Source organism: Ylistrum balloti, unplaced genomic scaffold (genome assembly GCF_031769215.1).
Source record: "Ylistrum balloti isolate Yb309-2 unplaced genomic scaffold, AGI_CSIRO_Ybal_v1 Utg370700, whole genome shotgun sequence".
NCBI lineage: Eukaryota > Metazoa > Mollusca > Bivalvia > Pectinida > Pectinidae > Ylistrum > Ylistrum balloti.
The window spans coordinates 220,892-233,664 of record NW_026782420.1 but is presented as its reverse complement, the minus strand read 5'-3'; the positions used below and the strand labels follow the sequence as shown (position 1 = coordinate 233,664).

At 33.8% G+C, this 12,773-nt stretch overlaps 2 protein-coding genes across 2 annotated transcripts in view; one reads left to right on the top strand and one right to left on the bottom strand.

Moving 5' to 3' along the window:
- LOC132557597 (atrial natriuretic peptide receptor 1-like) overlaps positions 1-6,621 on the top strand; it is a 33,870-nt gene extending 27,249 nt beyond the window's left edge. Inside the window, exons 16-22 of the mRNA XM_060222106.1 lie at positions 6-146; positions 637-760; positions 2,097-2,165; positions 2,832-3,006; positions 4,174-4,272; positions 5,807-5,898; positions 6,526-6,621. Coding sequence (XP_060078089.1) covers positions 6-146; positions 637-760; positions 2,097-2,165; positions 2,832-3,006; positions 4,174-4,272; positions 5,807-5,898; positions 6,526-6,621 — 796 coding nt within the window. The remainder of the gene's footprint in view (positions 1-5; positions 147-636; positions 761-2,096; positions 2,166-2,831; positions 3,007-4,173; positions 4,273-5,806; positions 5,899-6,525) is intronic.
- A 3,864-nt stretch (positions 6,622-10,485) lies between these two features.
- LOC132557616 (sperm microtubule inner protein 11-like) lies at positions 10,486-12,594 on the bottom strand. Its single transcript, XM_060222124.1, has 3 exons — positions 12,301-12,594; positions 11,343-11,478; positions 10,486-11,023 (listed from the first exon to the last, which is right to left on the bottom strand). The coding sequence occupies exons 1-3, from the start codon at positions 12,548-12,550 to the stop codon at positions 10,975-10,977; spliced, it is 435 nt and encodes a 144-aa protein (XP_060078107.1). The 5' UTR covers positions 12,551-12,594; the 3' UTR covers positions 10,486-10,974.
- Between the last annotated feature and the right edge of the window lie 179 nt (positions 12,595-12,773).

Sequence of the window (12,773 nt, the reverse complement as noted above, 5' to 3'; positions counted from 1 at the left end):
GATAGGAATACAAACCTAGTGGACCAGATGATTCACATGATGGAGAAGTACGCCGATCACCTCGAGGAGGTAGTAGAGGAGCGTACCCTACAACTGGAAGAGGAGCAGAGAAAGACAGAGGAACTACTTTGTAGGATGTTGCCCAGGTTAACACACGATAAATTCTGATTTGTATCGCAAATTGTTCACCTGTAAATTGTATAAGAAAAATTAAAAAAAAAAAAAAAAAACAAATAAACAAAAATCAGGTTAATTGAAGAGTAGTTGGATAATTCTATAAAACAATACGTTGTCCTGTGTAAGTAGTACTACAGATTTATTTGCTCCGAAAAGAGTTCAATTATCATTTGAATCATCTATGTAATATTTTTGGTAAATTTACATAATAATTTTCGACGGTGAAACGATTAGTGATAAATCATGTTTTTGAAATTTTGTGTCAAAAATTAGTCGTTCTCCTCAGTACATTTAACGTAACAATCGTTCACACTGTATTACACTATCCTTGTTCACGTTTTAAGGAATTTAAACTGATGTAAAATAAAGTTCCCAAATTTTAGGAAATGTGTGAATATATAGATTTATTTGAGTTTTACCCAAGAGTAATTGTTAGTAGTGTTTGCTGTGCACTTGTAGGACAATATCTAACTCCTTAAAGATGGGTAAGACGGTGGAACCAGAAACTTACGAAGAAGTTACAGTGTTCTTCAGCGATATTGTTGGCTTCACGGCCCTCTCCTCAGACAGCACTCCAGTGGAGGTGAGACTGTAGCAAACACGGACAGAACGCAAGACACGAACAGAACGCAAAATAAATAACGGTAGACATGCAAACACGTATAGAACGCAAAACAGATAGCGGTAGACATGCAAACACGTACAAAACGCAAAACAGATAGCGGTGGACATGCAAACACGTACAGAACGCAAAATAGATAACGGTAGACATGCAAACACGTACAGAACGCAAAATAGATAACGGTAGACATGCAAACACATACAGAACGCAAAGTAGATAACGGTAGACATGCAAACACGTACAGAACGCAAAATAGATAACGGGGACATGCAAACACGTACAGAACGCAAAATAGATAACGAGAAATATGCAAGCACAAACAGAACGCATAATAAATGACGGTTTACGATTCAAACATATTTCATCAGCAATATGATTGGGCATAGGGTTATTACAACAATATTTAAGTCCTTTCCCAAAACAAATTACAGTTACAACATTTTGGCAAATAAAGAAATCATTGATCTATGATTATATGCATACTTCAAAGTTCCATCGATCTCCGAATTAAGGAAACAAATGTATTAGTCTTACTGTAATTTAAAATATATCGCTAGATTTAATGAAACTGCACATTTCTAGATATCAGTTCATTTGTGTCTACAGGACGATTTTCATTCCCAGAAAGAAGTAAGTCTAAATTTAAAACCAAAGCCGCATTTTTAAGATAAGTGAAAAGAAAACGTCACAGCTGCTTATGATTGCTACAATCAAAGAAAAACTGGAAAGCATTTGACTTCATCAGTCAGATTTACAAAAATAAATATTTCAAAGAACTACATCGATGACGTAACATTGTGTGAATCATATTTAACTTCCTGTCACTAAATCCGTAATAGACAGGGTTATAATTTTTAGTTCGTTTGGAGATATAGAAGATTCGAAAGTTTGCAAACATGATGAGGCTCTAAATGTTATGTCAAGTGCATTCCATAGTCGAAGTGTAGAAGGAAGAAAGGAACAATTAGAGATAATTGAGAAATAGCGGTTAATGTATCAACGCCAACAAAATGAAAAATGGATAACGAGAAGAATACAAACGCAAACTGAACGTAAAACAGAGTGAAATGAAATAAGAATATTGAAAATAAAGCGAAATATACAAACAAGGAAAATTACACGCTTGTATTAAATGGAAATATACACAAGTAAACGTATTACAGAATTAACAATAGCATACAAACTTGTACAAAGATGGACAGAAAAAGAATTCGAGAAAAAATGAAAAGAAAAGAAAATGAATTCGAACTTAAAACGATATCATTATCCTCTTCATGTCTTTATTGTTTCTTTTCAGATTGTAAATTTCCTGAACGACCTGTATATATGTTTTGATAAAATCATCGAGCATTATGACGTCTACAAGGTAAGATAGATGTAGATATTGTTGCTCAGTCATACAAGGTGATACTTTAGTGTATTTGATATCTTATATATCGTTCTGTAGTATCAGCATATTCATATAGTACAATGTGTATGTATTCTATAACGGCTATTATGTTCGGGAAGGAGGAAAGGGTTGTTATTGTCTATTTTCCTATTTTCAAGGATAGAATTTAACTAAAAAAAAACAAATATTTTTCGTAAAAACACGAATATCTAGGTCATTAGAAAGAATTTGCGTTTCAGACTGAAAGTTGGATTTTTTTATAATAAGGTTACCTGTATTACAATAGATCTTCTATGTTGGAGGATTCTTCACATTTTAACGTGGATATATCCTTTTGTGTAATCTTTACTTCTTCATTCAGCAAACTTTAGATCGTGCTGTATTAAAGACATAAAGACTGTCATTTCATTTGTAATGATTTAAATAAAATACCTAATGAATCATAATGTAATCTTTAATGAGTAGTAACTTTAATATGAGTCAGCGGCCTGTGGAAAGTTGCCACAAATCGCATCGAATATGATAACTGTTGAAAATTGTTGGCTCCGCGTCCTATGCTACTATTATTGTTTGAAAGGTGAGAGTTGGTGTCTAGGGCTTTTCTGTCATTTGTTGTTTATCCTGCTTTACCATGGATTGCAGGTGGAGACGATAGGCGATGCCTATATGGTTGTTTCTGGATTGCCTACAAGAAACGGAGAGCAACACGCAGGGGAAATCGCAAGTTTGGCCCTTGATCTACTTAACGCCGTCACCACCTTCACAATACGACACCGTCCAGAAAAACAACTTCAACTCCGCATCGGAATTCACTCAGGTGAACTGCCGACTGATTTACATATCGCGGTTTTAAAGTTAGCAACCATTTTAGAACTTTTAGAGATATAAATACAAATATTTCTTCTTGAGAAGAATACTCTTCCGAGTGCTTTCTAATACCGTAATTCCTGTCATTAGTCACAAGACAGTGCAAAGGTCTGCCGGTGGAATATCAGTCTCCAAAAAGGTTGCTTGAACATGGTCATTATATTTTAGCAAGCAGACTATTAGTCTTCGAACATGGTCATAATATTGTAGCTAGCAGATTATTAGTCCCCAAAGAAGGCAACATTTCAAAATCATTCCCGAAGATTGTTGTAAAATTGCGACTGGTGGGCTTTGAGTTTCAAAAGATGGCATAATTTCCAAATAGTTCCTGAAGGTGGTCGTAACATTACCGATGGTTGACTATCTGTTTCCGAAGGTGGTTGTAACACTGCCGCTGGTTGACTATTGGTTTCCGAAGGTGGTTGTAACACTGCCGCAGATTGACTATTGGTTTCCGAAGGTGGTTGTAACACTGCCGCAGATTGACTATTGGTTTCCGAAGGTGGTTGTAACACTGCCGCAGATTGACTATTGGTTTCCGAAGGTGGTTGTAACACTGCCGCTGGTTGAATATTGGTTTCCGAAGGTGGTTGTAACACTGCCGCAGATTGACTATTGGTTTCCGAAGGTGGTTGTAACACTGCCGCTGGTTGACTATTGGTTTCCGAAGGTGGTCGTTGTTTGTGGTACTCGATGTGGTTTCATTATGTCATTCTGAAACCATGTGAATAATTTGTATTGTCTTACAGAGCAGTAAAAATGTTTATTTTGTTTTCGATATTTATATTAATAAAGGAAAACAATTTCTTTGGTTAACGATGGTGTCCAAAATTAAATTATTCTGGGTTGTCTGTCTGCTGTAATATCACCGTAATATTTGGCTGTGTTCAGTTCCATTACATGAGGTCGTTTTAGAAAAGCTATATTACTTAAGTAATTGATTGTTACTGGTCTTTGTGAATACTTCGGTTTTGTTTACACACCGTTAGGCATCAAGCAATCTTTATTTTATTTTGTCTATAATAGATCACGTGACAGATGAGTAAAATTGATTTCTCTTTCTCTGATCGGTCGTACTATATCTGCATTGTCTTATTGATTTGTCCGTCTCATTTAGGTCCTGTGGCGGCAGGAGTGGTGGGACTAAAAATGCCAAGATACTGTTTGTTTGGTGACACGGTAAACTATGCCTCCAGGATGGAATCCACCGGAATAGGTTGGTTATAATATAGTGTGTGTTACAAGGTGAAGAATTTCCCTTTCCATCAACATATGATAATAAAGACCTAAACAACTAACTTACTTATTCCATGGCGACTAAATTTGGAATCTGCAATTTTCTATGCTTTCTCTTTTGTTCCTCATTTATCTCTTGACACTGCCTCACTTTTGGCCTTGAGTTGCGCGTTCGCCCCTTGCGAAGAAGTATGTCATCTGACCTAGAGAGAGGAACTATTTCCTGCCTAACGTTCAGCAGTTTTGTTTTTTGTTTTTATATCGCATAAGGAAATAGAATGCTTCCTAATGATATCACCTTGACAACGCTAGAGCCCATAATCTTTATCGAAATCTGTCAACACCAGGTTTTTTGAGTATATTTGTCAGTTGTCGACATCTTTTGTTTGCACGAAAATTGTGATATTGGGCACATGCTGTTGAATATCGACTGCGAATGTAAACACCATAGGTTGGAAAAGCAGAAATATCGACATTTAGAGATGGGAATAATTAGACTTATCGGATAGCTTGATGGAGGGATATCCATGTTGGTAGTATTTATTGATGACCGATTCTCAAGACTGTAATGGCATTCTCAACCATTGGACACAGTCATCATCTTCATTACTCTTTTCATATATTTCTGACAAATTGGACGTTATAGAAATCGCTAATTTAGAGACTTTTAGAAATTGCAGTACATGCCTAGCAACTTTAAATGAAGCAATACCTGATAGTAGATCATTTCCATCATCGGACACGTAACATACCGACTAGCATCTACATGCTATTAAACTGCAATGTATTCAATAGAAAAAGTACACTTTCATGTACGTTATTCAAAAAAAAAAGCAATCATAAAAATAGAATAAAAAATATATATAATGAAGTAACGCCATCCGTGGATGCATAATCCCCAAGACCATCATTTATCTAGTGTTTACACGAGTTACTTCATATATAACTTCACCAGGCATGCGTGATTTAGCTAATGAAATCTCATTAGTACAAGTCAAAGTTTTAAAAAAAAAATGGTAAAACCACGCAAGAAAAGTTCAATACATAGGAATGTACAGATGGAAATCGATGACAAGTTCACTTGTATATGGATTGGTAGAAGCTCTGTTACTGCAGTTATCTGTGAGTCATAAGTTATGTTGGTTGATAAGAAACATGTAGAAAAAATTGTGTGAAGCCGTATTGTAAATAGTGGCTTTTTTATTGCCATGAGGTACACATCTGTATATGGATTTTTATATATCTACACGCATCGTGATATGAAACGAAACACCAGCCAAACGCATTGTTATCAAATCTTATTTAGAAGTGTTGAAATACGAAACGATATACAACATACCAAAAACCATTCTCTAGCACACATTTAGGACCAGTTTAAAGACCCGATTTCCCGCATGTCTTGTTTTACATGTTGGGAATAGTGAAATGAATGTTCTATCTTAATTCTGAAACAGTCTTAGAAGTAGTAGCATAACGGTATTTGACTTCAAAGACTGAATGTTTACATTTTTCAGCTTTGAAGATCCATGTAAGCCCAGAAACGAATCAAATCCTGGAGCACCTTGGGGGATTCCATCTACAGCTAAGAGGGCCCGTTGCAATGAAGGTAATGATCTTTCCTTCAAACTTTGTGGAATTTTCCAGCTTACGCTAAAGTCTCCATTTCAACCAATTTTTGACAATCGTTCATTATATAATATATAAACCCTGAATGGTATTTTTTTTTTATTTATTTCACCCAGGATTATAAACTATGAATTCTATTATGTTGGCTCAATATTGCACCATTACATTTATGTATTTCATAGTCTACGATTTCCATTGGATAATTGACGTCACGTGGCGACGTTATAGACGGCAATATGGCCACCGATGTAGTTTTTCACGGTTAAAGAGACACATTTCATTTTTATCATTTGTCATAGTTTTATCAGGCATGGTAAACGGATTGTGACGTGTAAGGTATTCTTCAATTCTAAATCTTATGGTGCCGATGAAGCTTAATGAAAAAAATATCTACCCCGATTACTACATTTTCATGATAACAGAAAGTTCCTTAATGAAACGAAAATATCATTTGGTTAGTTACAAAAGTATAGATAGCCGCCCGTATATCGATGGCAGCTTACCAAATAACAAGTATTGACAAACATGTTTTTTTTTCAGTTTGTAGATAACTAAAACGTTTATACTGTAACAGTTTCATACACGTGCATATACTTCTCAATTCCAGGGGAAAGGAGTAGTAGAGACATTTTTCTTAGAAGGAAAAGATGGTTTCAAAAAACCCCTTCCTTCTGTGGCCGTGCCAGACCCATGTGTTAACTGACCGACGGCGTTAACCTTCAAAGTATTCTGTAGAAACGAGGTCACGTAGCAAGAGAGTAGATGTGTTATGTAAATGGTGACTGGACAGATGTGGAACGTAGCAGATTGTAGAAATATTACTAGAAAGTAGACAACATCAAATTCTCGATAAAAAATATTGACCTGTAAGTCGGACATATCATGTACAAAACTTTTCTTTCTGAGATGGTCATTGACTTCAATCTCAACCGAGGCATGGACAACTCTGACATGTCAATTGATTTTCTCCGAAATGTGGTGTGGTATGATGTTTTTTATATATATATATTTATCATATCAACTGTGATAACAATTCTGCTTGTTTGCGCAACTTTTTGTAATCACGAACACGACAATACTGTGATAATGAGAACATGTCCTGGTGTGTTTGGTTTTGTGTATGCACCTAAGACTGATAGGTACTATAATTACTGAATCATTGTGTGTTTCACCGGTTGATGGCCCTGTTGACCTTTTATGTGTTTATGGGACGTTAAAACTGTAACAATAATGATAATAATGATTACTGATGACAAAACGTTGGTCGATTAATGAAAAAATAAACATTTGAACCTATCAGTAGATAACCATCCCGGTGCAATATTCAACAAACTAGAGGCAAACGTTCTGTTTCAATGTATGTATTTACATTTTCATAGATCTTTGACAGAATACTAAACTTTTCTGAGTTAGATTTCTGTCATAGACTGTTATGAAGTATTTCGTACAACAGAGTGATGTTTCCATACTACTTTACCTCTAACTGTACTTGTTCCTGTAGTATTTGATTAGAATACACTCATTATATCAACAATCGATGTAATTAAGGAATGTCTTAAACCATGGTTGTGTCATTAGTCCTATATTAGTTTTAGCTTCGTTTCATACATACATTTGATGAAATTCCATCTGCTAGGTCCTGGACAACCAATATAACCTTGTTTTACTTTCGAAAGATCATCCTAGTTCTACACATGCATAAGATAAGTTAAAAAAGGTTTTAAAATCAACCCTCTGTCCAATCCAAAATGAACCCAGGCTTTCTGTCGTGAAAAAAAAACTGCAGCAATATTTTTTATACCATGCTGGGGATCATACAATATCGTTAGCCTGATTATATTTTATCAATTAGAAATGATCAAATTTATTTATTCTTCTCTCATTTAATTGTTATAATAAATTGTTTTAAGAAGTAAAATTGTTCTGTCATTGTTGATTTTGTTTGATTCATACAGTTGTCTTCCTTTTCATAATTTATGCATTTCATTTTCACTTTGATAAGTTGTGATTTTATACAAATTCACCTAATGAGAAAGACTCTGAAAAATTTTCAGGAATCCATTTCCTCTCTATTTATACTACATGACCAGTTACTACCAAATATATTGATGCAAAATCAATGGCATCATGTAGGCCTACCTTCTTGCAAGCTGAAAATTGAACTATTTCCAGCACCATCAGTACAGGGCAATACATAGAATATAAAAAGAATAACCAGCTTGGTGTGCCGGCTCCTATGTTATAATTCCTATGATTTTGAGATACAAAATTGGATACATTTGCAATTCTATCTCAAAATTGATAAAAAAAAAAAAAATGCCAATACATAACAAACGATTATTCACAAAGACATGCAAGAAAATTAAGACCAGGTGTTACTGAATGGTCAGCATCTTCTGCTTCATCCAGTCTAAATGAAATCAATAATGACATATTTTGGAAGTGAGAACTAGGTAGTGACAAAGAAACCAACTTTGATATACTGATGTGAAAACTGTGTGTAAACAGCCAAATCAACATTGATATATTAAAGCATATAAGAAGTCTGACTTTGAGGAAATTGGATCAAACTTCTAAAACATGTACAAAAGAGCATAATAAAGGAGACAATTTCTAATTAAGTTTTAGGGCTGTAAGGTAACAAATGTTTTTTTCCAATCCTTGTCATGGCTCTAGCGGTTTTATTCTTTGCGAGATCTTGAACAAACCTCACACACTGATAAAGTACCATAACATCTTTGAGGATTGGAGTTTCAGGGTTGTTAGGTCAAGGTCACATTACTATTTTTTTAAATCCTTATCAGCGCTCTTGCGTCTTTATCCATAAAGCAATTTTTATTTTGATATAGAAGAACAGTACATAACTCCACGAAAACTCCTTTTTGTATTTTTTAAAGGTTTGGTCTGTCACTTCATTTAAAATACCAAAATCTTATGATACACACATTACATGCTAGTTTTATCAACGACCCAAATGTCTTGCGCCTACCGAGTATCAATACATCACTATTATACAAAATTTAGACCAAGTTTAAGGTCTTTCAGTCAGAATAGGTTGAAGTCATTCCCTTACAATGCCACCTGCCAAGAAGGTATAATTTTGTTATGTTCAATGTTGCTGTCATTTCATAGACATCAAATATCAAAAGCCTTGTTTATAAGAAATATTGCAAAACAACGAGTTGGTTGGGATCCAATACTTTTTCCTTGTTTCAAATGTATTCATAATAATAATTTTAATCTAAAATGACAAACTTATTTGAAAATGATAAAGTCTCTCGATGCTCAACTGCTCTGTGTTGTTAAGCAGTATTCCAGAGCATGGACATACAAGTACAAGACAATTGATGTGATCCCTGCAGAAATGCATTGGAGCTTATAGCCACTAGAGAAACCAAAATGGACAAACTGCTGTACATTACAACAATTTGATATACCTATCAAGGTTTCAGATACAAATGGTTTATTGAATATAACAATAAATAAAACCACTAAAAACAGTACATTTGCTTTGGTATATATATTTTGATTTGATAGGTGAATACTTTCATATGCAAACTGTAACTGAAACTGCAATCAGTGAGAGAGATATAACATATTTAACAACAGACAGCTAACGTCTACTGAAATGGTATAAGATAAAAACATAACACAGTTGAATTTTTTGTTTACAGTAGAAATATTGTAATATAGCTTTCCTTATGCTAGACCAAAACGGTGTTATAGCCTTAATATCTTATTGTGTAATATTTGTGAAGAGTATCACACTTCTTTTTACACTATTAAATTCTATATTTTTTAAATTGTTCATTGAAAAGTTATTTTCACAATAAATCCAGTTTAGGTAATTTCATACATCATCAGATTCATTAACAAAAACGTAATAATTTTTTATTGCAATAAGTCTTTGATATTGCATCTAAATGATTATGCTATCAAACATACAAATTGGTAGAAATCTTTTACAAAATCACAAGTAATTTTTGAGAATTCTTTTTGTAAAAATATATGTTGTGTACAGGATTTATAGAAATAAAGGTATATTGTGATATATCTATATAAATGTAGACATAATTATCTCTGTATATGAAAAATAAACTAAATATATAATGGTATCAGATGAAATGACTTTAAATATGAACAAAAAGAAGACCTTCAAATGTGTAATGATGTACAAGAACGACAGAATTTTTAAGATAAAAACAATATATTTTGAGCAAAAACAAAAAAGTAAAGACTAGCCAACTGTTAGTTCAACTTTAAACTTCATAAAAAATGCATCTAATTCTTTCTATAGATCTACTAAAGTCCTGAATCATGTTGCTTTAATGCTCCATGACACCTACAGCTTACATCAAAACATATCTCTCTTCTCCAAACATGTATCTCCAAAAAATATCAAAGTTTAAGTTTTAGTTCTATCGGATTGTGTTAATAATATAGATTTAATCATATACACAGCTGCATTGACCCTTTTGCATGTGAAAAAAGACACAACAAAAACAAACAATCCAAATTCTACAATGATACCATTTACATAATGTATCATAAATCAAAAGTGCATATTGTTATCTATGGATATATACAGGTCAAATTATAATAAATAATTATGAAGAATCTGAATGTCAGTACATGTGTTTAAAAAATCTAAATTTTATACTTAATGAAACAGGATTAATTTCTTTTCTACTCCCCATCACAATGATTAATTTAAGAATAATTTGTTCTGATAATGTTGAGCAGTATACTTTACTTTTGCCACAGGAAATTCAGAATAAGAAAGGTATAAGAGGTAAAGCATTACATTACAAACTTCTGTTGAACTATTTTATTGTTGGCGTTTAGATGCAACAAAATAATACTTAATAATTTCCATACTTTTCTACTTCAGTTATCCTTACACACAATTTCCATTGATATTTCTGGACTTTCACACACACACTCCATAACACAAATGGTGAATACTGTAATGGTCCCTGGACTTTGTGGGGTTTCACTAGGTCCTTTTATTGAAATTACTGTTCCAGGAGATATCATGATGGAGAAGTCATTTTTCTTAGAACAGCGTGAATTCTCTGTTGGTAAGGCTCATCTCATTTACAAATCTGGAAAGGAATGAACAGTCTTAGATATGTATAAAAGGTGAGGAAAACAAAACTGTTACCAATAAATTATCAATACATAGCTCTTACCTATCACTGAAGTCATATTTCTATAGTTGCTTGCTTCATTAATTCAATTAGTGAAAATACTACTAAAGCTGATGACAGCAGGAATGCCTCATTTTAAGTTTCAACATTTTCAATGCAATAAATACAATAAATTTATGATTCTATCATTAAACATCTGTCTTTCAGACAGCTAAAACAGACTATTGACAGTCTTGCTAATACTACTCGTGTTACACTATGAATTGTTGCAGACCTTGTCATCTCACTGTTGACTGAGACATTCCTCTTGACATAGGTCCAAGGCTGACGCTCTCTGAGGGGCTCGTCTGTTCTCCACCAGCCCAATTGTGAGGAAGTGGTCAGTGGGATACGATACAGTTCTATTGGCTCTGTAATATCAAATTCATATTCTAATGTATGATGTCAATGATAACAACACAACAAACCTAACATAAAATGTACAAAGCAATGTATTTGTTGTAAATCTATAACAATATAGTATATGGCTAGCTCGACCCACATTAATCTCGGCTGAGGCCTAAGTTTCTTAAGTGGTGCATGGTAAATTCTGCCTCAATTTCTATTTAAATATGTTATTTCTAATGTGATACTTATACATTCATACAAAAAGATTATTTTTGATAATACATACAATGAAGGAATAAGAAATACAGATCATAATTGTGTAACTTTCTTTATTAACAATTTTGTCTCACGGACATAGGCCTATATATATCAAAGTTCTTTGTTAATATAACTGTTGAAATTTTCCCCAAGAAATAATATCAAGCTCAAGATATCTTCAGTGAATTTTCAATTTCATTGTGAGGATTATTATCATCATAAGTAATTCATTTATAAATTTCACACTTCATTATTGAAAGCATCAAGGTATTATAACTGATATTTGTGTAAGATGTTTAAAATATACAGTTTTAGTTTGAATATCAGGTAATTATATAGTGATGGTAAGGTTTCCATATTGGTGTTTCATTAGCAGTAGGTAAAATTTCAGCCAAATCGTTTAATCGCTTACAGAGACAATTCGTTAGGCTCGCACGATTATAGTAAATCGTGTGCATGTCATACAGGTGCACGCTTTGGTGGAGAAATAAACAACTAAGGCTACATTTAGTTTCACGAAGAAATTGCAACAAGAGGTATCATAATAATGTTGCTTCATATCTAATGCACTATATGTTATTACCTACCTTTAGGGTTCCTGACGTGCTTCGTTCTCATTCTTGTGTGCTCAACATACGATCCTACGGGTCCCGGGCCGTATCCGGATACTTGGTTAATAGGAACGATAGATCGGCGCGGTGGATTTTTGTCTTGTAATGGAGGAAGCGCCACGAAACCAAGTTGAGTCTTAGCTCTTTGTGGATCTGCTTTCGCCCGTGCGGAACCCTCTCTAATAGTGTTTTGATATCCCAATTGACTTAGTCCAAAGAATGCCATTGTATTTGTTTCACTTTCTGATGAACAAGTGAAATAATACTATAATCACATCGGTACACTTACGGCTGTCTGCTAAGCTTGAGTTGCTAGGCCGCTTTTGTTTACATCCTGTTTGGATTAACATATTTTGATAAATTAAACTCAAAATAATACGGAACGCATCGGAAATCTTATTGCACAACTGATGCTTAATAGAGAAAGTAAAATAAATGATATATTGTAT

Bases quoted from the DNA above. Each gene is read 5' to 3' on its own strand.
- LOC132557616 (XM_060222124.1), bottom strand. From the start codon at position 12,550: ATGGCATTCTTTGGACTAAGTCAATTGGGATATCAAAACACTATTAGA. The intron at 11,479-12,300 runs GTAGGTAATAAC...TTGATATTACAG, and splicing joins GCACGTCAGGAACCCTAAAG to AGCCAATAGAACTGTATCGT. The intron at 11,024-11,342 runs GTCTGCAACAAT...ATTCCTTTCCAG, and splicing joins GTCAACAGTGAGATGACAAG to ATTTGTAAATGAGATGAGCC.